The sequence below is a fragment of the Phasianus colchicus genome, chromosome 6 (assembly GCF_987193195.1).
Source record: "Phasianus colchicus chromosome 6, bPhaCol1.hap1.1, whole genome shotgun sequence".
Lineage (NCBI taxonomy): Eukaryota > Metazoa > Chordata > Aves > Galliformes > Phasianidae > Phasianus > Phasianus colchicus.
The window spans coordinates 47,896,559-47,923,305 of record NC_143441.1 but is presented as its reverse complement, the minus strand read 5'-3'; the positions used below and the strand labels follow the sequence as shown (position 1 = coordinate 47,923,305).

The 26,747-nt window shown below is 41.6% G+C and overlaps 1 protein-coding gene across 12 annotated transcripts in view; it reads left to right on the top strand.

Annotated features, from left to right (window-relative positions):
- Positions 1-26,747, top strand: part of LOC116238213 (sodium channel protein type 5 subunit alpha-like) — a 206,288-nt gene that overhangs the window by 164,039 nt on the left and 15,502 nt on the right. For all 12 annotated transcript variants that reach the window (XM_090143202.1, XM_090143196.1, XM_090143195.1 and 9 more), the window contains 4 exons: positions 3,239-3,393; positions 7,106-7,279; positions 20,149-20,271; positions 25,937-26,218. In XM_090143202.1, coding sequence (XP_089999328.1) covers positions 3,239-3,393; positions 7,106-7,279; positions 20,149-20,271; positions 25,937-26,218 — 734 coding nt within the window. The remainder of the gene's footprint in view (positions 1-3,238; positions 3,394-7,105; positions 7,280-20,148; positions 20,272-25,936; positions 26,219-26,747) is intronic.

The window sequence follows — 26,747 nt, the reverse complement described above, 5'->3', positions numbered from 1 at the left end:
GTATACTTTTTTGTTGTGTTATGTAAAGCTTGTAATTCAGCATTTAAGCTTGGGTCAAGGTCACCAAGCAGTAGGCTGCCAGCATTGCTAGAGAGTCCCGAAAAGCACAGGTATTGAAGAGCAGACACTGAGGAAAATAAGAAATTCCATAATAGGAATAGAACTTTGCTCATTAAAAGACTTATTTGTGGTCCGTTTCTTACTATTTATTATTTTTTTTCCTTTCGGCTTCCTTTTTTTGGTTTGATTTATGAGGAGTTAAAAATAGCATTTCATCCGAATTGCAACCAGCATGATAATTCACGGAAGTGCTACTTGACATTAGTAATTGTATCAGAATCTGGTCTAAACATTTCTGAATTGGGCCCAATCAAAAGCATGGGATTTAATAGCGCTGTGATTTTGGGCTGACTCATCTGAGAGGCTATTTTGGATTTTTCGAGGTATTACTGTCAGTAAGTAGGATTTTTTTTCAGAGCAGAATTGCATGAAAGCCATCAAAGAGCATAAAAATAATAATAATAAAAAAGATTAGTGGTCCTTGCTGCCTTTCTGTCTTTAAAAATACCTCTCCGTACCTGTAGATGATCAGATGGAGGCTGACTGAATCATAAATAGCCTGTTTTTACCATTTTACAACCATTTTCCATCACAATTGAAATAACTTCAGATCTTATGATGCCCTGCTCATTAGTATTTATTTGGAAGATGATTCCCTAATTTTAGCTGTGCCTGGGCTCAGGTAATCATGTTGGCTCCTTGTGCAGAGCAGACGCCTCCAGGGAATGATTCATCCAACGTCTTACGATGGAGGAGCCTGTCCCTTCCCAGTGCTGCCTCCTGAGCCCACAGCTAGCTGAGCTGAGCCCTTCATCTAAGAGTCTAACAGAAATAGCAGAAATAGTGTACGAGATTTCTTGCTAAGAGATGCAGCTAATAAACCCACGTGTCATGTCATGCTATGACATGGACATATGATGTACATGCATGGACATATGATGTACAGGTATGGCCATTTCCAAGCAGAGCTGCCATAGGAGAATGTTAGGACTCCTGGTCCCATATAGTACTGTGGACCTGTAGTCTGTTCCATCTCCTGAATTCCTAAGAAGTACCCAAATCACACACTTTAATATCTCTGTATAGGTTTTAGGAAAACGTGCTGACTAATGTGATACCTTTTTATCCCTTGCCACAGTTATCTGAAGACTAGGGTTGAAGTGAAGGATAAAACTTTCCTTTGGTGGAGTGGTGACTGACCACAGAGGCAGAGAGCCAGTCCTTACACTTGCATTTCTAGCATGTTCTTCTCAAGCAATTTGATTAAGTTCATGTATAATCTGTATCCTTGATGTATTTCAACTGAGCCCAGAATTTCTCTGAATTCTAGAATACAGTGGTAAACTGAGAAATACCATGGGTCTGTATGATGGAATTATTTAGAGGACAACTAGTTACTTGCCTCACTGTTACATTACCCGTGCATTAATGGTTTCCTGTGCTGTTAGTCCCATACCAAAACCTCTTACAGCCAACAACCTAACCTACCAAAACCTACACCTACCAGACGTCTCAGAGATGAGGGATAAAAAGGAACTCTGAGAGCAGTTCATGAGTGAAACATCGTAGTGACATCCTACACGTCTGCCGCCCCGTAGCAAGGATCTTGGCTCATGTAAACTTAGAGAAGAAGCACAGCAGACTTAGCAGCTTGCTTCCTGCTGGCAGAGTCTGCTGCCAGCACAGCTCCACTTCCAGCTGCATGGGAATCACGGCATCCCAAGACTTGTATTTGATCTCCTTGCAAATCACAAGCAGCTCAAGCGCCTCAGTTATGCCACCTTGAATTAGCAGCATCTGCCTTCTGTGTATCCTCGACACTTGCCCTCTTTCCTTCCCCACATTCCTTGACTAAATATTATTTCTACTTGCAATAACATTGCGTTACATCACCACAGTGAGATGTTCTCTCTTGTCACTTCTGAGCAGTTGTTGGATGCCTCAAGACGTGTCAGTGACCTTGGTTGCATTTCAGCTAGGGGAGCAGTCAGCCTGTGATTTATTTTCTCCTAGTGGGACTATAAAGATCCATAACAAAGTCTCTTTCTGCGCAACACATAGATTAAAGGCAGGGTGTAAAGCTTGATTTCTTTTGAAATAAATTAGTTTCCAGGTGTAGTTCTTATCATCAAATACTGTGACACTTAGAATTGTAGAATCATATAATATCCTGAATTGGAAGGGACCCATAAGGATCATCACATCTAACTCCTGCCTCCATAAAGGACATGAATCAAATTATCTGACATAAGGCTGAATGAACAGTCAGCCTGGAAAAGGGCAAGTCCTAACTACCAAGATGTCTTTTCATCATAGTTTTAAGATCCTACCCAGCACAAGACAAGGAAAAGTGGAAAAGATGGATCTGTCCACTGCCAACAAAAAAATATTCTTTTGTTATAATAATGTAATGCTGCGACTAAAATTGGCCAAAGTTTTGCCGTCAGAAATCCATCTGTGGTCCCCGTTACCACCATGGCATTTAGCCATCACAGCATATTTGTCACTGCAACATCTCAGTAAGATCAGACAGAGCTATGAGGGCTGGTAGGAAACTTGCTGTGGACAGAGGCTGGGCATCTACATTTCCGTTGAAGTCAGAGGGTATTTAGCCACCTAAATACCTTTCCAAAGTTGGCGTGGTGCCTTGATTAATCTCATGAGAGACCAAGAGACCAAAATCTGCTCTTGCTTTTCCTAAGTCTCTTCAGCACATTTGTTCCATTTGCAGTGCAGCAGTGCCTTCTCCCCTCATCTCCTTTTCATCAGGTTGCCGCTTTTAATCAGCAAATCTGGTAGTGCTGTAATACCAAGAAAATGTCCCTTCTGCCTTCAGACAGATGTGGAAATTATTGGTGATACCCTGCTGGAGTCATTAAACCTGATCAGCGGGGCTAATACAACGTGGTCAACCTGTGGTAGTGGTGACTCATGATCAAAATATTCCAGATCACAAAAATCACTTGGAGAAACCACTGGGGCAGGTTTCAAGTTAGAAGGCAAATCAGAAGGGAAAGAGAAGAACAAGGGAGGAAAGACAACATGGAGTAGCTTGTGCTATAAGTAATCCTCTTTAGCATGTGCTTATTGCAAATTTAAGAATTAAATAGTTGGTTTTGTGTTGTTGTTTTTTTTTTTTTTTTAACAATTGCTTTGTTACTGTTCTGCTCCTTTTCAGTTTGTGTGCGGTTCTTCCCATGCTGCTCCGTGGATATCTCAAAATTTCCAGGCAAAATTTGGTGGAGGCTCCGGAAAACTTGCTACAGGATTGTTGAACACAATTGGTTTGAGACTTTCATCATATTCATGATCTTGCTGAGCAGTGGAGCCCTGGTAAGTGTATCAGGATTTCCTTGCTAATTGAAAGTAAACATGGGTCTAAGAGGAGATGTTCTTAAATTAGGTGATCTTAGGAACCCTCACCGCTTATTTCTCAAAGCAAAGTATGTTTGGGAGTAAAACAGGCTTTCTGCTTTTCTGATTTCATCTGCCTTTTCCATATAATGAGGAACTTTCTTCTGTGATAACATAAAATTATGACGTGCATAGGTTTTGAAAAGGGCATCGTTAAGGAAGTCTGCATGAAGAGGTAGCCCAGAATTACCACTTCAGTGTCCTATGGCTGCTGTCTGGTAGTTCCCACCTGAAGACTTGCATTTGGCTCTAGGGGTACCTTTTTCTTCCTTTTTTTTTAATAACATATTTTCTGACCAGCGAAGGAAAAGATGCAATGAGCGGTGAATCAGAGAACTACCAACAGAGGTAATGGATGCCTGTCGTGCTCTGAAAACATCTTAGCTTAACCCACCATACCTTCCCTGCCCAGAAATCTCTTGCTTGCAGCCAGAATGAATGCGCACTCATGGTTGGTCATTGCTAATGACTCTGATAATGATCTCTGCTGAGATCCCACAGGGTGCTGGGATTATCAGCTCTGTATTACCAGCCCTCAGCTTGTTATGGTGATGGCAAACAGTGACAGTTTCTGAGAGTTTGATTGATGGTTCCTCATTTTATGGTTGGCAACCCTGCCTGTGACAGAGGGTTGGAGCTGGATGATCTTTGAGGCCCCTTCCAACCCAAGCCATTCAGTGATTTACATGGGTCAGGAACATCCCTGAAATTGGTAGGATTTCTCCCAGGTTTCTAGCTGTTTGTGCAGCAAAGGGGTATATCAAAAGTGTTCTGGAATTCGGCCCAGCGATCCCTGATGTTCTCCTCAGTGAAAGAGTAAGAAATATATCTGCTAAATTTGCAGACAGTACCACATCTGAACAGGTTTTTCTAAGGTTGGGATTAACTTCTTCCAAATCCATGAATCTGCCTTCAGTATCTAAGATGAAAGTCTAGTTAGAAAGGCGCATGCTTCACCTCACAAGGGATAATCAAGGGTAGAAAGACAAATGCAGCATGACTGGTAAGGTAGCAGATTTACTAAAAGGAGCTGGAGAGAGAGCAAGCAATAAACAGAATAAACTACATCACAGCACTGCACAAAAGCCGAACACCCCACTGGGCTGTATAAATAAGCATGTTCTTCCACTCCAGTTGGCATCAAGGAGGCCTCAGCTGGAGCATAGGCTGCAGCTCTGGGCACTGCACTTTGGGAAAGACGTGGGCTAATTGAAGAAACTCCAGAGGAGGGCAACGCAAATTATCAGTGGCCTAAAAAAAAAGAAGAGGAAAACACAGAAGAACTGGGCTTATGTAGTTTAAAGAAAGTCTCTGCAGGGAGAGAAGAAGATGGAAATCTATAAATGTTGATGCAAAAGGGAAAGAGATAGGCCATTCTTCAGGTCCAGTAGGGATGGGCTGAAATTTCTCCCAGGGGATTTTATTTTATTATGAAAAGCAAAAGGCTGAATAACTTGTGTAGATCTGAGGCTGCTGAAAATTGTCATAGCTTTGCTGAAATCAATGGGTTCTGACAGTTTTTGCACCAGCTTGAGGATCAGTGTGTTAATTTTTTAATGCATTTTAAAGGAGGTATGTCATTTGCTATAATATACTTCAGAGAAATACACTTCCTCACATACGTAATTAAAAGTGCTTTAGATCGAAGACTGAAATACAAATCTCATTTACTTTTCATTGCATTCTTTTGTGTGTGTGTGATTTTGAATTTAGTCAGTACTCTTCTGCAGAAGGGCAATTTCCACTGCAACTTCTCAAATGCCAGCACTGTGCTTTAATATATCAGCACTGCACTTTTAGCATTTGGATTGGAGATGTTGAGGGAAACACACATATACTTTTTTTCTGTTATTCTGAAGGAGCCTTTCCAAAAATTGAGCTCATCTGACCACGTCCCTGCAACACACAGTGTTCTTCAGGGAGTTAAAGGAATATGGTTTAGTGGGCATGGTGAGGATGGATTGATGGTTGGACTCAATGATCTTAGAGGTCTTTTCCAACCTTAATGACACTGTGATTCTGTTCTGTTTGTAAATAGTGGTCAAATCATGAGGTTACATCTACAGCTAATTGCAAAAGATCTGAAAACCTTTCTTGTGCATTTAAGCCATAAGTACTCAAATTGGAAGTCTGTGTTCTAACAGTAATTGTGGGAAACGCTGCAGGTATCATGTTTAATTCTTTTTTAATACACAAAGCAAGGAAGAAGAAACAGCCTTTAATGTTTAGTTTAGTCTTTTGTGTAATATCATGGCTTGTGCAGGAGTACAGTGCACCTGGGACATTCAGGTTCCATATTCCTCACCTATTAAGCTTCTTCCTGGCTCACTGTGTGCTTTTGGTAGACCAAACACAATGTACTTTCTGACAAGTTGGTAGAAAACAAGGAGAGCAAAGGCAGGAGAGAGAGCAGGAAATCACTTTAAATAGTTTGTTGTTATTTTTGTGGTAATTGCAAAGTACAGCAAGTCATCTGACAAAGTGAGTGAGTCCCTACCGGGAGTGATAAACTCCCATCTGCGCATTGTTTTCTGTGGCTTTCTCCAACAGCTCTTTCACACCCTTGAAATATCATTTTTGAAGGCAAGATAGGAGATTGAGTCGCGGTGAAAACGTCACCCTGAAGTGTGGGGACAAATGGACAAGCGTTGGCTCGGGCTGCCAGAGCTGTCTTGTCAGTTTAATTACTGTTTCCTGGCAGGCAAAAGACCAGTGTGATTGCCGGAGTGACAAGTAGCACACACTTCTTGTATCTGCAAGCACTGCATGTTTGCTAACTTTTGGAAGTTCCTCAGAAAACAACGACAGATCTTGAAATATGTAAATGCAGATAATGAAGATGGTTAGCACAGGCCCTCTCAAATAACATGGTGCTTTCTTGTTGCCAAGTGCTCCAGGTCACACAGTGGGACAAGAGGAATATATCAAAGCTTGGGACTTCTAGGCTAGAGGGACATGGAGGCAGTTTGAGTAACAATGGTCACTTGGTCAACTGGGGAGGCAGCTCCCAACTAAGCCCTCTGTGGGCCTCCTTGATACCAGGATCCTGTATTAAGGCATTATTAGATTATTACTTGATTATTATGGGATGACTTTACTTGTTTGATTTTAGTAGGCACATTGTTTCATATCATAAATATTTTAAGGGGGTTATTAAGTTGCTTGTACTTGATGCAGGCACTGAATGCCTTTTGATGATCCCCGACACAAGCTTAGTTGGACAGATGAGATGGGTAGATAGATACCTTGACCTTTAAAACATAATTGCTCTGTTAAGTGAATAATAATGAGCATTTCTCGAGGCAGACAGTTGTAGCTACCTGAAATGTGATGGCTGAACAGAAGCCAGGGAACTCTGTGCTCTGTAACACAGGCGTAAGCATGTTAATAACCCAATTTGTCATCATTAGCAGCAAGACATGTCAGACTAAATGCAAGGGTCAGATTCTGCCTATTACATCAGGATCAGTCCTATCTATGTCTGTGCACTTACTCTGACTGTAACATTAAACTAAGAAATCATTGTCAGTACACGATGTTCCATCAAATGATACTGCAGACTTGCAGTGCAGTACTGATGCTTTCTGACACCATTCAGCAGAAGCTTTTAATCAATATTTTGCACTTCCAGGCTTTTGAAGATATTTACCTTGAAGATCGAAAAAACATAAAAACCATGCTGGAATATGCTGACAAAATATTCACTTACATCTTCGTATTGGAAATGCTCCTGAAATGGGTGGCTTATGGCTTCAAGAAGTATTTCACCAATGCCTGGTGCTGGCTCGACTTCCTCATTGTCGATGTAAGTATCGATTTGGAGCTGCACTGCTTCTTGTGTTGTGATTTTGTGATGCAGAAGGATGGGCTGTTAAGTCTGGTAGCATTGCATTAGTAAAATGACAGCTGTCACTCCAACTCTGAGTAACAATCTTTGGTGAATGTAGAAGGAGCCACCAGCCTTACTATGTGGCCATGCATCCCCAGGGCACAGCGTGCCCAACAAACTCCATGTCGTTGTCAGAGGTGTTATCCTGCTAATGTGAGTAACATTCCCTTCTGGTCTCCTTTACAAGTGAAGGAGTCCAGAGACAGGTGTGAATAATGCTCCCATCAAAGTGATGTCAGTATTATGAAACCATCAAAAGCACTTTAAGATCTTGAAACACTACAGTGCTTAGTTCTCCTGCGAAGATAATCTTTAAAACCAGGAATAGTTGGGAGCTCATTCCCCAGGGATTTTGCTAAATCCAGCCATGTCCTCTCCAAAGTTGTGTGGACTGCAAAAGAGCAACAGATGTTAGCACACAAAACCTGAACTGGACAAGGGATCTGCTGAATGCAAGAAAGACCAGAAACATTGCATCCTCGACAATAGTTTTAATGTCTCATCACAGAGTATCAACTGAGGCAGTTATCTCCCTGAGGCCATTTCTATGAGTTTGTATTAATATGGAAGGCTGGCAGAGCTGTACCATGATTGCAACTTATTAAACTTCTGATAAATTATTTCCCCCCCCTCATTTTAAGTCTGAACCTCCACTTGGGGGAAAAGCTGCTGTGTCTTTGGCACTATTCCAGAAAAGCACTTCAATGAGATGATTTACTGGTTTGAAGTTATGGGCATGTCTAAGTGCACTACTGGATCAGAGCCTTTGGAAGCTTTTCCAGAGCTTTAATAAATTGATTTATGAAAAGGAAGTTCTTTACATAAATTGTAAGTCATAAATTCCTCTTCGCATACATGCTTGGAAACCTCTTAAATGGAAGGCACTTATTTTTCACAGATTAGCTTCAATAGAAGAGGAAGGCCTGGTTTAATTATCTAACCACAAAATTGGAAACCACCAGTTCCTAATTTATAGCCCAATCCTGAAAACTGTGCTTACTCTGGTTTAGGTCAAGTGCACACAGCTTTTCTTCTGTGATTTCTCCATCTTTATAACGGGACTACTAAGACTTACGTAAAGTTATTTGGGTTTCCAGGAGCCAATGTTCATCATGAGCTTCTGGAGATTAGAAGGGCTATGTGAAAGCTCAGTAGTGTCACAACTCTAAGTAGGGGTCACCCTGACAGGAACAACTGTTTGCATGGTGAATTCACCAAAGCAATTTGGTGCTCTGTTGCATTATTAACATTAACTAGTGCTAAGGGCACAACCACAACTCCCTCCCTGGCACTCCCCAGCACACCCACTGCCCTGACTTTTTTATTTTCTTAGCCCACATCTAAATACTATTTTCACAGGCTTTCCAAGCTAGCCCCAAAGTTGTCCCCCTGTTGGGTTGGTTTAGTTACTTCCTTAACCCTACAAAATTGTTTGTCCTTTAGCATCCTCAATTTAAAAACTTTTTCCCCATGTCCCGACGTTTCCTTCAGAGTCATTTGCCAACACAGATTATGAGAACTGGTACTATATTTTTAGCAGGTTTAACAGATGCTCTTCTACCCTATTACTCACATACCCTGCCACTCAGAGTTGGCAGAGTAACATTTTTACAGCACACTTTTTACTTGCATTTACATTTTCTTTTTGGTCCTTTGAGAACCAAATCACTGCAACTGAGCTGCAGAAGGGATTGAATGGGTGAATTAGCTCCTCCGAAAGAAGCAGATGAACCATTTGTCTGATTTTTCTCAAATTTATTTGTTTAAAATTATTCACTTAAAAATTCCTGATCTGCAAATTATTCATTAGTAATTTGGTATCGGTATTCAAAATTCAAGCTGCAATGGTTGATTTTTCTTTGGACATGGGAAACCATCTATCATCTGTTTTCTTCTCATTGTACAAATGCAACTCAGAGCCCTTTCTCTGCTGTGAATAATTCATAAAACAATCTCAAAATTTGCAAGCATTCACTATTTCTAAATGGGAAGTGAACCCAAAGGAGCTGTAAGCACATTGCTGAAGAATTATTATTTCCTCATACTTACCCTGCTCAGTGAAAGACCTTTGACTCTGATTTGGGCCTGTGGAGCAGCAAAGGCTCCATCCTGCAATTGTGGATTACCAAAGAAAACTGTGTCTTGCAGAGCCTGAACATCACAGTAATCTGCAGACTGAGGGCTGTTTTTGCTGGGGGTAGAATCCCTAAAGGATAATCTCTGACAATGGGCCTCTGCATCTCAAGGAAGTGTGCTAGTGTGGCAAAGCAGAAAGAGACCGCTTTCAAATACAATGCAATACAATAAAGTCGTATCAAGGATGCTGCAACTGATTTCTTTGGGAGGAAGGGAGAAAGGAATAATCAAACTACAAATACAAGCTTATTTCATTTTAGGGAACCTGGGAGAGATGCCTTAAAATTCTGCTGAAATTTTGGATATACTGAGCAATGTACATCATTATGTTACCTCCCTGCAAACAGCAAGTACGCTCTGAAAAGTAGCTCACCTCTACAAACAGAACTTTCCTATGTACACAGATTGGAGTGATGAGGAATTGAAGTCACAGCTATTTTCAAAGGACAAAAAATCAGAGACTGCAGTGTGTCTGATGTGTAGACAGACATCAGCATCACCATCAGGAATGATGTTTACGCACGAGCCTCTTTGCTAGGCTGCACAGGCAAATATTTTCATAAAGAATAGATATTTTCCAAGCATTCATGCAATCAGAACCTCTTCATGCTAAGCAGATTAAACAAGGAATACAAACAGGGCCAGAGATGAAGGCGCATGGCATTCAAACCAAATGTTTATGAAAACTGCTCTCAACCAGGCATGTCCCACAGCAGGCAGAGACAGTCAGGATTTAGAACAGGGAGTGGATAAACTCCACCAGTTATGCATGTTGGCACTGTGTTTGGTGTCACTTTCAGTTGTTTCCTCTGCCCTATAAATATTATCTCGAGCTTATCTAGTTCAAGCTTCAGCTAATTAAATCTGATCTACAGCTGATGGTATTTCAGTGGTCATTGAGGGGATGGTCAACATCGTTTGGAGGGCTGAGATGTTGTGATAAGCAGCTTCTTGGGTTGATGGTTGGACTAGATGATATCAGTGATCTTTTCCAACCATAAGGATTCCTTTCTTTCCCCTCCCTTCCCCCTTCCCCCTTCCCCCTTCCCCCTTCCCCTTCCCCTCCCCTTCCCCTCCCCTTCCCCTCCCTTCCCTTCCCTTCCCTTCCCTTCCCTTCCCTTCCCTTCCCTTCCCTTCCCTTCCCTTCCCTTCCCTTCCCTTCCCTTCCCTTCCCTTCCCTTCCCTTCCCTTCCCTTCCCTTCCCTTCCCTTCCCTTCCCTTCCCTTCCCTTCCCTTCCCTTCCCTTCCCTTCCCTTCCCTTCCCTTCCCTTCCCTTCCCTTCCCTTCCCTTCCCTCCTTTGCTTGCTCATCTCATACTGTAGAGGAGGGAACAGACCCTGCAGAAGCCATCAATAGAGAACTCTCTCAGAATCAGGATGTAACAGCTCTAACTCATTGGTAGCAGTACTCCAAAAAAAAAAGCCACAGGCAGGTTTCATGGCCTGTGGCATACTCAGAAAAATTCTCTTAAGCAAATCCATCATCTCCCCTGCAGCTGTTGGCTTCAGTTTAATTGACCAAGAGTTCCAATCGAGGTTTAAAAGAACCTGATTGTTGCTTACTGGTTTCAGGGATGAGGGGACATGAGCATTTCCCCCCAAATTCTTCCTGGGATTATCACATCTTTTAAGATTAGATACTTGGAAAAGATCTTTCCTAAAGCAATTGCTTGTTGTGAAGGTTATAACAGAAAGTGTTTCTGGTGTTTGCCTGACACTGCTGAGTTTGTTCTTGGAGATCTGTACTCCCCATTGAGCAGCTTTCCAAATTTCCTGTTCGCTGCCAAATTTCCTGTCTGCTTGTCTAAGAACTGTTCATAAATGTTCACTCATTAAATACACTGTCATTTTCACTGAAAGCTTAAAAAATATAGACATTTTCCAGCATAGTTTCCTGGAAAGCTCTTGCTCTAGGACTTCTACTTAGAATACTTCACTGCCTGATGAGTTAAAGAACAGTTAATAATCTTTGGGTTTGAGATGAATAAGTTTAACAGTTTTCTATCCCTAGCTGAGAATTGAATTGAATTAAATTATGCCCTTGTGTTGGATTGTCTTTAAGTGACAATTAAAAACTTGCTGTGTGAAGTAAATATTGACAGCTTATGATTATTTTAATTGTTTTTGTTTTTGTTTTGCAACTGCACTCCCTGTTGATTAGCAAGGTGATTTCTGTTTGCTTTACCAGTAATTACACAATCTGCTGTAATGAGTTGCTCCAAGACAGCACTGAAATCCAATTTGTATTCTTTGGATAGTGTCTTAAAAACGTGTGGATTTCATCTAGTTTCTGTTTGGAAAAGCACAGGGGAACCGAGTGACAGAAATACAGCCAAGATAGAGTGAAAATAATATAGCTCGTCACTTGGAGAAGCACCTTGTGAGTGAATTTATTAGTGCTCTCTGTGAGCTATTGAAAATCCACAGGTTACAGCGAAGCATTATTACCTCAGAGCGGGTTTCTCACTGGTTTCCTTCCAGCTCCTCAAAGCAAATGCTCTTGTGGGATCTTTGAGGATGCCTCAGTGCATTCTTCTGGGCTTCTGCCAATGACATAAAACCTCCCAGCTCACTGACAGAAAAGAGAATCCCTCTCCACAAGCCAGGGAGCCTTGCTTCAAAGAAAAAAAAAAAAAACCATAAAAAATGCTGTGTTACTCCACGTTGGCTAATTCAGGATAAGTGGGGAGCAAAATTCCATGTGAAGATAAGCGGTTTTAATGTGTGTTAGCAGGTCAGTGGGCACTGTAAATCTCCCTTCTGCCTCGCATGCTTTATCTCAACGCAACACATGTGAAAACATCCGAATGTCTTGTCTTATCTTGGTTTGCACCTCATGTTAGTTACCACATAGGTGCCAAGTGAAGCACAAACTAGATTTTAGGCAAGGCATAGCAGGACAAAATTTGCTTCTGTCATAGAAGGAACAGGTGAATGAAGGTGAGGAGAAAAGTCCAGCAGGAAGCCGAGCTTACATATTGTGAACTGGTTGCAGTATGAAGATTTATGAAGGGAGAATTTCAGCTTCTGGAAGTGATGTAAAAAGCTCAGCTCAGATTGTGCTCAAATGGATTTATCAAACCCTTCTTTTTCTTGAATAGAATTTCAATACTTTTTTATTAGAAGAACATTATGAAAACATCCTCGGCCTCAAGATGTGGCAAGAGAGGTTCAGGTTGGATATTATGATGGTTGGACTGGATGATCTTGGAGGTATTTTCCAACACTGGTGATTCTGGGATTCTAGAATTCTGGGATTAGGAAGAATTTCTTCTGAGAGTGGTCAGGCACTGGCACAGGCTCCCCAGGGAGGTGGTGGAGTCACCATCCCTCGAGGGATTCGAGGAACTTGGAGATATGGCACTGAGGGACATGGTCAGTGGGCATGGTGGGATAGGTTGGGGTTAGACTTGGTAATCTTAGATATTTTTTCCAACTTTAATGATTCTATGGTTCTGTAAGAAAGAGAGTAGTGGATAAAATCTTTGATCTCTTGCATGCAGCCTGCCAGGCCATCTCCATCAGCATGGCAACCAAATTCCTTACAGAGTGGTATTCTCCCTTAGATGCAGGACCATCTTTGGGAGGGAGATGTGAAGCATATTTAAGAGGGCAGACAGCTTTCCATGCTCTCTAAGACTGATGGAGGATTTTCCTACAGTTCTTCTTCCCGATGACCAGTACCTTCACAACCCCAGCTGCTGCAGAGTGCAAAACATCTTTCCACTACGTCTGAAGCTTTATCCTGGATGACCAGGAGTGAACAGGGTGCTGAAGAGACTGGTGGCAGTCAAAGGAGGATAAAAAGGGGTTAGAAGGAAACCTGAAGGCTGTCCCCAGTGTGCAGAGATGTTGGGTTGACCTTCTACCTTGTCTAGGCTGTGCTTTGCGGGTGCTTTGTGCTATGAAAATGAAGATTCCTTCTTGTACTCTGGCACCATTGTATTGTGATCTTCCTGAACAAGGAAACAAGGAAAGCTAGAACTTCAACTATTGAAAACAACACACCCACACTTTTCTCTTCTTCTTATGCATTATGTTATATTCAAGTAATGCTGAGACTGATCCTGCCCAGAAATAAGCATCCTTTCAGCTCAGCACCTCAACTCCCACCGGCTGCAATGGAAGTGGAGCACATCCGATGGGGCTGAGCCCCAGGGAAATGTTCTCTCAGCAATCACTATGCACACCCCTGGCATTATAACGCTATCTTCAAGTAATAAATAATAATCAAGCACATCCCCATCTACTCCTGACAACAGCAGTCGGCATCAGGGGGGTATCCTGGGATGCATCAGGCAGTGTGTTCATAGATCTTTTGAAGGGGAGAATATCGTTTCTGCTCATCTGTCCTAAATCAAGGCTGTCTCTGCACGGCATCTGGATGAGAAGCAGAATGAAGTTGACAGTGAAGAAATTCTTTTGCTCCAAATCGCAGTAGGAATACTGGATTTTCCCAAGCAGCTGCACCCATGCAACCACCTCTGCTGCAAGAAGGAAAATCCCAGCCAAGTGCTGACTCATCTAGGGGTGTCCCACAGTCCCCAGAAGTCACATCAGTGCTCTGCAATCTTTACCTGTGCTAATAAATGGCACCCAGAGGTCTGGCAAAGCCGCAATGCGAAGACCATAGAAACATAGCATCATCTAATCGTTAAGGTTAGAAAAGACCTTTAAGATCACCAAGTCCAACCATTATCCCACCCCCACCAGTGCCCACTGACCACATCCCTCAGTGCCACATCTCCACAGTTCTGAACACCTCCAGGGACAGTGACACCACTACCTCCCCGAGCAGCCTGTGCCGATGCGTTACCACTCCTTCTGAAAAGACATTTTTCCTAATGGAAAAGATGAACTGAGACAGTCTGAAAACCCATTTGAAATGGTTGGGGTGGGAAACCCATGAATCCCAAAGGCAGCCGAGCCCTTTGGCATCTCGCTGTATGCAGGCACACAGCAGCAGGTTGTTCAGCTTGCTCCCAGAAATTAGCTGAGGTTTAATTCCTGGCTCACAGCCATCTGCCTGGGGAATACTCTGGAGCTGTTAGAAAAGCCTGAGCAGGTGTGAAGGAGTGACAGATTAAGAGAACAGCAAGACATAAAGAGGTTCTTCCAGAGACTGCCAGAAAGCAATTGTGATGCAAGAACGATGTATGTAAAAGCGCTTATGACAACAGGGGAGGCACTTATTGCCTCAAAACACATTGCCTTAAAATCAATGGACACAAGGAGCAGGGAACTGATTGAGGGGATGGAATATGAATAGACATTCACAGCCTTAGTTTGAGTATTAGATGGGAAGAGAAAAAAATTAAAGAGAAAATTCCCTCTAGACAAAAAGGCTGAGTGGATGATGTGAAAGCCTTTTTAACCTGATTTATAAGAATTAGTGCCTGGCTTTCCAGGAGATAATTTTTTGTTTATAATTAAGCCAAACACTCATGTATCCCATCATATTACCATACGTGAGAGCACTTCAGAGCAGAAGCAGAGCAGACCTGCTGCTGTGAGGGCAGCCCTTTGTTACCACGTTCATCCCCATACCATGGCCAGCTTCAGAGTCCATGGCCTTCACTAGAACGTAAGGGCTGTGGCTTAAGGAGACAGGCAGCAGAGGTGGAAGTTTTGCACGGGGCAGCTTTGTGTCTCTGGTGTCCTAATTTAAAGGTTTTTATTTACTTTTCTGCCTTTTGTTGCTGCTGAGCAGCTTCTGGATTTGCAGGTGCAATCATGCATTAGGCATCTGTGAGGCAGAAAATGCAGTGCCCGAGCGAAAGGGTGAACAGATACGAGAAAAGATTAAGGGGATAATAAACTTCTGCTCAGATGTGATAGGTGCTGGAGGGAACAGCAACGTTATTATACAGACCCTGTTCACCAAAGGGTATTTGAGAGACCTAACAGAAACTCCAGATATCTCAACTGTATTTGCAAATTCCTGTTTCCCTCCAGTTTTCTCATTCTGTAGTGAGGGTAGAGATGTAACTTTGTTCTTTTCCAAATGAGGAGAAGCGACTGGGGACCAGGGGTTTGGTTTATAATGGCACTGAGCTGCCACGTGGCCTTGTGAGAATCTGATGGAAGAGACACCAAAGTAATCCAAGCTCTCTTCCTTCTACCTTGCATTTAAAAAACAAATAACTAAATGAATTAAGCACAATTAGAGAGAGACAGGTGTTGCTGGGGCACACAGAAAGCTACTTGAAAGCATGGGGGCCCTGCATAAGCTAAAATGGCTAATTTAAACAAGTGGCCCAAGCTTTCAGCTCAGCTGCTGTGTTCCGCTTTGAACAGCCTTTTTTTTTCTTCCTCCCAGTCCCCAGTCTCTCATTGGAGCAATCAGGTTAATTTGATGAAATCCCTGAGTGCACACAGCATGTGCTGCATCCTCAGCCAGGGCCGAGGTCTGTGCTCCTCTCCCAGCTTGCAGGGTGTGTAGTTAGCAGTAACCTTCCCACAGGTTTGAGGCATTAAATTGGCAGCCAAGGAGGATTCTTAAAGCTGCCCAGACCAAACGGTTTATTCCTTGGCTCTGCTGTTAATTCATGTCAGTAATGATGTGGTCTGTGCCAAGAAGCATCACTCTGCGTGGGTCTACTTTGGTATCTGGAAGGATGTGCTTTTAGGGTGGTGAGAAAACTGCAAAATAAATACATAAATACAAATAAAAGGTCTCAAATCTGCAAGTAAAGGCAGCAACTCAAATCTGCCTCCTTGTTATGGGAGCTCTGTCAGGCTCAGGTGAAGTGCTGCTCCCTAAGGCTGTGCCCTTTGGCACCAGCAAGGTTGCCTGAATAGGGGGTGTGCATGCTCCTGAAGTACTATTACAATGTAGGTGTATAGGAAGTAACCCAACTACTGTTATAAATGCAATAGCTCCTTAGGAAAAAACCTGTCTCCTTTGATTAAAGACCCTTTCCTCTGTGTGTGCTGAAAGGAAACTCATTATTGCACTTCCTACTTTACAATGCTTTTTTCCACGCTCTTAAAATTCTCTTTTGACAGCTTTACTGGGGTTTATATCGGTTTACAACACCAATTTCTTAAGTCACTGTCAGATAGTGAAGACATATATACCCATTCTGTGACTTTATCTCTGTGTTCATAATTTCAATAGTCCGAGAAGTGCTGCAGATCTGTTAGCTCATGAATTATGTGAGTACCAATGTGCTCCCCGTAGAGTTCTTCAAGGAGTTTGAAACATTTGATAGCTTGCAGAAGTGCTCTGTAAAGCCAGTGCTGGAGAAGAAGCCGATACATTTTCAAAGAGCTCGTTTTGCCATCCCCACCACTTTGCTTCTCACGGGTGGATACAGGACGCACCAAGGCTGGTTTGCAGGAACAACACTGAGCATAATGGGAGTGACTACATCCTGATTCTTGAACAAAACCTTTTCTCAAATGCAATCTAGTAGTGCATTGTTAAAATGATTGAGAAATTTAGGCATTGTTCTCATTAGAAGCATAATAGCAACAACTTTGAAGAGCTATCAGTGAGGCTAATCTCCTTTTAGAGATCATTGCTTGTATTACAGCAGTCTGAATCCATTGATTCTTCTCAATTTTGCCTTGGAAACACCTGTAAATGTTGTGCAGTGACATACCCATGCTGCTAAGCTCTATAGATGACACAGGCTCACTTTCAGAACACCATGCATTGGCCGGATAATCCCCATGGCTGGCATGTCTGGTGCTCAGTGCAGTCACAGGATTTAAAAGCTCTGATTTTTTTCTTGAGCATAACACTGAAAATGGCAAAAAAAAAAGAAAGATGTGAAGTCCATTCATCTTCCTCTGTACCAGGAAGATCTCCAGGAAGCTGTCGTACAAACCCCTTCAAGATCCATCATTTTCCCCAGCAAAGGAAATCTATCTGGATAAATTGCATATAGAAATATGGTGCATAGATACATCTGTAGATATATATAGGTAAAACTACCTGTGAGCAAAGAAAGTGAGAAGCAGGAGAGACAAATTTCCCTAAATGCCAGGATCAGAGAGACCTCAGCAACACCCATCACTCTACAGGGGTGGTAAGAAGCCAAGTTGTCTAGGGGACATCGACTGTGGTCTTGCTCAAAACCAGGGATTTACTGGGAAACTCAACTCTGCCATTGAGCCAGGTGGTAAAAGCTGCTTTTTTCAGGGGTTTCCACTCTTTTAGGGTGGAATTCTTTTTGCAGAGTTACTGAGAGTGCTGAGGTTGAGTTCTTGTTGGGCTGTGCTGACATGAAGAACTGTCCTGTGACTGAAATCCCAGCCCATGGAACTGCTGGGACTTCTACCATTGATGTCTGTAGAGGAAGGATCCCATCTCTGATTTAGGAGGACCCTTTTGCAGCCTTACAGACTCTTATTGCTGACTAGGTTGTGAACTGGGGTTCATGATAGATAGCAAACTCCATTGAAAGCATCGTCTTGGCGACTTCAGAGGAACCAAAAAAAATCAAGAAGTAAAGGGGATGTGGAGCAGCCTAGAGCCAAAGTGGAGGGTACTGCTACTTGATTAGGGGAAGGAAAGGAAGGTTTAGATAGAAAACTGTGAAAGCTTCTCAGATCTAGCACAATGTTAAAAGGAGAGCACCTGCAAATAAGAACAATTAAAAGGCATCTTAGATCAGAAGAGGTGCACAAGAGGATGAGAGAGACTCTGTAGCTTCCCCACTAACATATGTGCCATGCAAAAGAAATCTCAAACCCAACAGGAAATTGGGTGTTTTATGGGAAACAATTAAGACAGTAGGATTTCTTAGGATTCTCCTGAGTTCCAGTGCTGTCTGGTTCTTACAGGTATTTTTTGTCTGAAAATGCAACAAAACCATTTGCAAACAGATACTGGAAGGATTAGAAATATGAGCAGTATTATGAATGTGGAGGCCATGCAGGTACTGCTGGTGTTTTCTGGATGCCTGCAGGATTCTCATAGGAATAAAAACAAAAGCTTAGAGTAGCTCCAGGCTGTAGCAGGAAAAAAAACTTGCAGAAACCGCTGACTTCACCTTTTGCTATGATTATGTGGGGCAGTCAGCACCAATTTTGAAAACTGCTTGTTTTTTTTATTTCCTAAAAATAACCTTCCAGGTCACTTTTAATCAAGTCCAAATGGCCAAGCCTGTGGGTTAGTGATTCTCCTATAAATAATGTTTGACGGGGATACCTTCAAAAACCAACAGATGAGCATTTAAACAAGTTGCCACAAACTCAGTTCTGACTCCAGCCTTGTAAATCATTGCCAAATATCACACTGCTTCATGGCCTAATCCTCTGAATAGACATCTAATGCTGTGTAAATCTGTGTCAGGAGGACAACAGCACCTGTGATGTGTATCAGGGTGACATTTGTGGCACTCTAGAGAAAATGGCAATCTGCTCAGATCCAAGGTCTGGTCCTGTGGGATTTGAACAGGACATCATCTGCCTTGATGGAAAAGGGAGGTAAGGATGTAAATCTGGGATGAAGGAGGAAGCGTGCAGATGCACATAACCAGGGCAGGTTGGAAACATTGAAAATATCTGATTTGCAGTCACTGGGCAAAGCCAGAAAAAGGAGGGTGTTGAGTGCTCTTTATTGATTCATTATAAATCTGTACATTTATGTTACAGTGAATGAGATCACTCTGAAGTGTTTGAGTGTGCAGATTGTGGTTCTGCCACTGAGTATAGTATTTTTCTCATATCTCCTACCTTTCTTGATAGGGAGTTCCAAGTTTTTTGGAGTTGAGGCCATTTTCTATGCTGATCTCTCCCCCAAAGACATAAATATGTGCCACGGTGTTGCCCTTTGGAGAATCTCCATGTGGAGATTCATTTTGGTTCCTTTTTTAATACAAGCAGATGGGCAATATGAAAGCTCTAAGAACATGAAGAGCATTGAAACCTTTCCATGATTCCTTCAGATTTGAAAATATTTCAAAATGTATTTCAATGAAATAGTCTTTGAGATGTATGGGCCTTAGCACTGAGCGCCAACTGAGCTTCCTTTCCCTTTGGAGGCTGTGCAGGAACCAGAATAAAGTGAAAAAGTGCAGATTCAAAGCCATGAACAGGATTATTTTAGAGTCTACGTTATTAAATCAGATCAGCAATCTAGAAGACTTGTTTTCTAATGAGTAAGTGTAAGATGGATAATTGAACGGTAAGACTAAAATCTTTTATCACGGCTGGAAATGGATAGATCTTACAGGTTCTTTCATCTGGAAAGCCCTAAATTATAGCACTTACATGACTCATCATGTCTTCAGTAGGAGAGGCACACACACCTTGAGAAGCATGCAGGAAACTACAGCATGGGTATCAGAGAATGCTGCTTTCATAACAGTGATCTCTTTTCTCATCCACTTTGTGGAAGCTGACATTGAGAAGATTCCTCTGTGCTTAGTTGAAAGAAAACCAACATCTTTGAAAGTGTATTGTATAAAGTTTGCATTTAAAATGGAAAAAAAAAAGAAGTTCTGTGAGTTGGTAGGAGTTCTGCATATGTGAGGATGTAAAAACTTTTTTTCTCTGTTGTTCCAATTAAATGACTCTTATTTAAATCTGTGTTTATTTCCACTGTCCCACTAACTTTTCAGAAAGAAAAGGCAGAAGAGAAAGAAAATGGCAGAAGCGTACTAACAGCTTGGATTTTTGCTTTGTATCTTCATCCAGGTCTCCTTAATAAGCCTCATAGCCAACACTCTTGGATACTCCGAGATGGGTCCCATTAAATCCCTCAGGACCCTCCGAGCTCTGAGACCACTGAGAGCGTTGTCACGGTTTGAAGGGATGAGGGTAAGAGCACATAAAACACCAAAGCTGAAATGCATGACAACAAGCATGTAACAGGGCCCTGATGCACTTGGTTTAGTCTTCATTTATTCTGCTAAAGAAAATGATTGATAATGCTGTCCCGTAACAACAAAATCAGAAATCCCTCCTTTGTCTTGATTGTAATTGTACCATAACAGCTTTATCCTCCAGTGGATGTCATGATAAACTAATCCTGCTGCCTAACTTGTCATATTTCACTTCAGAAAACAGCTTTTTGGCTGAGGAAGCATCTGGCTAGCAATTACCTCTGCTTTATAAGGCACATCAGAGGAATAACCAAGCTTCAAATTTACTCCCTGTCTTTGGCATGTATTAAAAGAAGACAGACTGGGAAAGTTCTTAAGGACTTTTTCACTAATAATTAAATCAAAAATTAAAAATGCCAAAGATATGGAAAGCAAGCGAATCTTTTCATTTGAACAGATCAGAGTTTTAATGTGGGATATCAGGACTGATGTTAAAACTATGTAGCTTGTGTTGTTGTTCTGTCTTTTAGTTTTGCTCTTTTTCATGTATACAGCATACCTGTTTATTTGCAACCTATTTGCTGAATGGATCAATCACAGGCTAGATGAGTTCTTTGTTTATTTAACTCTTTGCACCGTTTAACCTGAGAACTAAGTGCTGTATCAGCAGAGGTTACTGCTAATTGCTACTTGCAGATTGCATCTTTCTCACAATCAGATTTAACTTGTGAACATGTAGTGAGCTCCATGCACGGAGCTCCTTGCAATTAACTGCTCTCATTGCAGTACCGCTGCTGTAAGACAGGAGTTAGGAGAGCCTGACCTCCAACTAAAGAAACATGGTGATGGGTATGAAAACCCTTTACCCATTGTTTGCCTGTTCTGGGGATGACCAATATTAAGGATATATTGCTTTGTCCCAGAGAACTTGTGATTCTCTAAATTACATTACTTTGGAGATAAAGATCAGCAAAATCTATATTCATCCGGGCAACCAGATCTGCTTTATTTTGTCCACCACACTCCTTCCAGCAAGCACAAGTAGTATTTTGAAGTTTATCCACAAATTAGAACAACAGTAAACTGCAGAATCACAGCTGGTACAAAGTGATGTCACACTATGGATGTTGCTAAGGGTCCTAATCTTATGCCACCTTATGACTTCACTCAAAGGTTTTATGAAACAGGCACAGCTTGAATAAAAGTTTGTTTCAGTAAAAGTTGCACTAGTTTAACTTCCAGAGAGATTTGTGCAAATTAATTTAAAACTGATTTATGAAGACTTAGCTTCTAGTGGTAGATTTGCAAGTTCAAGCAAAACCCCTTCAACATATTCTAAGCTGACATGAGAATACTCCCTCATGACTTTGTGTCAGTTTAATTAAATTGAACTCAATCCTTAAAAACAGTGGACAGAGTAGCCTAAAGCACTGGAAAAACGAGAAAATGCAATAGGAAAGAAAGAACATGAAAATGTTCACAGCTCTGTTGAGAGGCTTTCTGAGAACAGCAAGAAGTTGGCTTCCTGGATATCCTGGATGGTGTAGACACATGATGTTGCATCAGCCCAGCAAGTATCCACACTAAGATGTCCATAGCTGCCCTGTGCTTGATCACCTCCCTGTACCATTGCTGCAACTGAAATGTATTCAGTCTTTCTGAGCCATCAGAGGTAGTGAATTAGCTTGTAACTATCATAAAGTGTAATTGACAATACGTGCTATTGGAAAACCAAATCATTTTATTTTTGGTATGTCTAACCACACTTAAAACAGCTAGGGATAGTTAGACCTTTCATTATTAGGAGTTCGTATGCTCCAGAATGCATGGGAAAATTGCCAGTGCAGTGATGAATTAAATCATGATAATGTCAGAAGCAAACACTGACAGTAAGAAAATAACAGTTTGTTCTTGTATAATTTATTTTTTCTTAAATAAGGATTTCTGTTCGGTGAGAGCAGGAGCAAGAAAGTTCTTACTGCAGCAAAAGACTTAAATGGGTGCACCTAAATTTTGGAAGCAATTGGTCCTGAGGCAAAGGCACAGTGTAGCAGTTTGATGGATGGCCTCAGACCTGTGATTTGGAAGCAGCCTTTGGCACCTCTCACCATACCAGAAGTATCAGCAAAGTAAAGCGGAGCTTTAGTGAATAAAGATAAGCAGAACTGCTCTCCTGTCCCCAGAAAAGACATTGTAGTGAAGAAATGTAGTGAAGATACTTCAGGAACTGGAAGTCACTACAGCTCCCTATCATGCCATGCATGTACCATTGCCCCATCACTTACCACATTTCAAACCATGCTGGAGCCCATGGTAAATTAACTGAGGTCTACCTGTCCCAAATTACACAGTCTCTGTGTCTCTCTATCTCTTGTCCCTCAGGGCATTACTTTCAGAGGTTCCAATTCTCTGCAAGGCTCTTCCCAGCAAAGAGGGTTATTGCAGCGTTTCAAAAGGATAAGTGGGATGATGATAGACTGTTTAATGTGAAACTGATACTGGGCAAAGTCAAGGAGAGGTTGCTACAAGATACATCAGGAAAGAAATAGCATAATTAATGCTAGTTAGCATGATTTCATGGAAATAATTCTTGTGCAACTGATATGGCCCTTTGATTTGATTACAAATTATGCTGATGATTGTAACTGTGCTGATATAATGTCCTTAGATTACAGAGTGGAATCCGATACCACGGGACAGTTGTGATCAAAACACAAGCTTTATCCCGAGCCAAATAAACATACTTCAAATTAATTTAAAGTGGATGACAGATCTGAAAATTGTGATTGTAAATAGTGATGACATTGTAAATTCAGTGATGAGTGTCCCAGGCGGAGGGATCTGTCGCAGTAAGAACTGTCCTTAATCTGGACTTTAGCAGCATCTGGAAGAAAATATAGCATCTTTGCTGACAAGACACGAAGTGAGCGGGGTAGTAAGTGATATTACAGATAAGGGAATTATACTGACTGATCTGGATCATGGGGAAAACCAGATCAGTTGTGCAACATGCATTTTAATAAAATCACATGCATTGTAAACTGTGGGAGCAGAAAAGTAGGTCAGTCTGGGAACATTTCTTGGAAAACAGCAGATAAGAAGGACTTAGGGATTGGGGTAAACAGCACAACACAACCTTTTGGGCAAGTCTGATACAGGAGGTGACTATTACAATCCTTCAGTACACAGGAAATAACATCACAAGCAGTAGAAGAGTGCAGTGCTTCCTTGGTTGGCAGCATTGGAATACTGGAATCCCTCCAAAGCGCTGGATCTGGGCTGTTAAAAATGGGAAACTCTCTGCAGGGAGCTACCAGCATTATTAGAAATCCAAAGAACCACAGCAGTTAGAAAGAAGCTCTGTTTTTTAATTACTCAAAGCAGTATTCAGCGGTAACTCATCCATATTATAAACTGGGATGAAAGGAGAGGATATCTCTTTATCACGGAGTGCACTGATAGGCCCAAGAGTAACAGATTTAAAATGAAATAGGGTGGCCTTGGAATAGGAAATAGAAATTTTTCACTGAGAGAGCAGTGAGGCACTGGCACTGCTGCCCAGAGAGCTCTGGGTGCCCCATCTGTGGAGATGCTTAAAGTCAGACTGGATGGAACTTTGGGCAACCTGGTCTGGTGGGAAGTATCCTTGCCCATGGCAAGGGTTGGAGCTGGGCAATCTTTAAGATCCTTTCTAACTCAAACTATTCCCTAATTCTATGAATACATGATTGTATGGTTCTGTGTTTCTATGATTTTATATCTTACAGCGGGTGAGTAGTGTTTCAAACTGAGCAAACCTGACACAAAAATGTGGCACCTGTTTATAACAAAGAACATCAAGAGTAGATGATCTCCTTATCCTTTTGGTCCACCATTTGAAATCACAACAGTGTAAATTAAATATCTTTGCAAAAGCCATGCCCAAGTTTGGTTAGGAATTATAGCTGGGGCCTGCAAATACTTACAAGATGTCTGGTGGCCTCTGTAGCAACGGTGGGATTAACACATTGAGCAAATCTATGTCTGGATTTAAAATCTGAAGGAGCTTCATCTGGGAAGGTGATCCATGCGAAGAGGATGGATGGGGACCAGGCACAAGTGGTGCAACATTTATACCACTGTGAATTTGGGCACGAGGTGGCTCAGTTTCTAGACGTCATTGAGAAGGTTGTTCTCCCTATCAGGCATTGATGGAAATGAAGAAGAATAAAACCTATTCTTAAACAGGTCTATGGATATTGCCTTTCCACGGCAAGTTTAGCAGCTAAACTTTTAGCATGAATTTATGATAATAACTTGCCTTCACATATTCAGGTCTTTAAGTCTTCTCACTTGTCCCATTGCAAATGAGGAGCGTTTCCAGGAGAGCAGATGGCATCAGGCTGGTGTAAGAGCAGCAGCAGCGAGGGAAGAATCAAATCTTCTCTTCATAATTCATTTGGAGAGGTGTTGCAGGATTTGCTCCAGTCTCGTGTCATGTTTCATTATCTCTGAGTCATTGAACATGATTCGGCAGAGGGGAAAAAGAGGGATGCAGGCATGGCCATGGTTTTCAGTGCTGGAACCTCAATGTCTGTGCCCTGTCATGGGGTTATGGGTGGAAGTGGGTGCAGCAGCAAACGTGACGTCAGCACAGTGGCTGGCACAGATGGAAATGGAACAGAAATATTGTCCCTCATAGGAAAATGAGCGAAAGTTGCTTTGACAAAGGCTGAAAGTGTCTTCAAATAAGCCCTTGGAATTTTTGGCATTTTTGATAATGAGAAAACTTGGTTTTAAAGCAATAAAATTAGGAATGGAAAGCATCCAAAACTGAAAGTTTAGATTGAGGAGGGGGGGAAAAGGAAATAATTGAAGTAATTAAGAATGGCCTCATCAAAGGAAAATAATATAGCATCAGGCAGTTTTTCCTGTGTAAAAATTAGTTTCGTTCATAAATGCACAAAAGACAAATATGGATTTTGAAAGAGTTATGTAATTTTGTATTTTGTATTGTAAATGATCTGCTGCTATACATTATTTCCTTGGCAGAAAGTTGGGCAGTAATACAAGAAAAGCAAAAACTGACATTTTCGATAATCAGATTCACAACTGAGTAAAATTCTGTTTTTATGGACCAATATCACCTTGTCTCAGTTTCAAAGATATAGATAGAGGAGGCAAAGATCTTAGAGTCTGCTTACCTGCATTCTTATGTGTGGTTTTAAACTGGGGGATCCAGCTCTGCCTGGGTTGGTGTAGTGGATCTTTACAGCACGTCATGGGAAAACGTAAAGTCATCTTTTTGTTACATTATAATGCTTCCCCTGTTTTAATCATTCATGTTGACCAGATAGCAGACTTTGGTTTAGGACAACAAAATTTATCACAGCTGGAGTTTATAGCCCAAGCATTATGGAGGCCCAAGCTCAGTAAAAGATTTCAGATTTTTTTTCTATTTGAGACACTGATGTACCCCATGCAGTTAATTGCATGATTATTAAAACTGATCTGACTGAAGTGTATTATCCAGTAGGATCTGGGAGGTCACGGTGACTTTGCAGATTGCTTCTGAATTAAAAGATACATCTGGAAAATATGTCATCCCTCTAGAAATTACTTTTTTTTCTTCTGAAAAAAATGTAAGTAATTTTGTTTCTTTCTCTCCCATTTCACCCAAGGTGGTGGTCAATGCCCTTGTGGGAGCCATCCCTTCCATCATGAACGTTCTGCTCGTCTGCCTCATCTTCTGGCTCATCTTCAGCATCATGGGAGTCAACCTGTTTGCTGGGAAGTTTGGGAAGTGCATTAATAAGACAGAAGGAGATATGCCTCTAGACTCTAAAATTATTAACAACATGAGTGACTGCATACTCTATAATGTTTCTGGCACATTTTACTGGACAAAAGTTAAAGTTAACTTTGATAACGTTGGTGCTGGGTACCTGGCTCTCCTGCAAGTGGTAAGTACAATGACCTGAAAGTAAACTGATGCACAAATGTTGCTTGTTCCTGTTGATATTATCACACCATAGGATCAGGTTAACCTCTGTAGTCTTCTTCTCTTTCTCAGCCTTATTCACCAGGGGAATTCCTTTTCTCAAGTGAAAATCATTCATATATGGCATATTAATTTGGCCTAGAGATATTTATGGCAGCTTCTGGTTTTATTCTGAGTTTCTGGTGCATCACTAATGTAAGTCCTCTGGGAAGTGATTGAACTATTGAAGTGAATTAAATACTTTTTTTTTTTTTTTTTTTTTTCAATCCAGAGCAAAGTTCAGATCCAGAAACAGAAAGTCTTGGTGCAGGAAGGACTGTTCACGTGGACAGAGTCCACTGGCCTTCCTAAATCACCTGGGCCTTCATTATTTCCTTCTCAGAAAAAAACAAACCTCCAGCACCATTAGTTACTAGCTGAAGTCACTGCACAAAGCTGGAGTTGCAGAGGAATCTTTCAGTGATGTTTGAGAAGGACTGGTGGCTCTTATT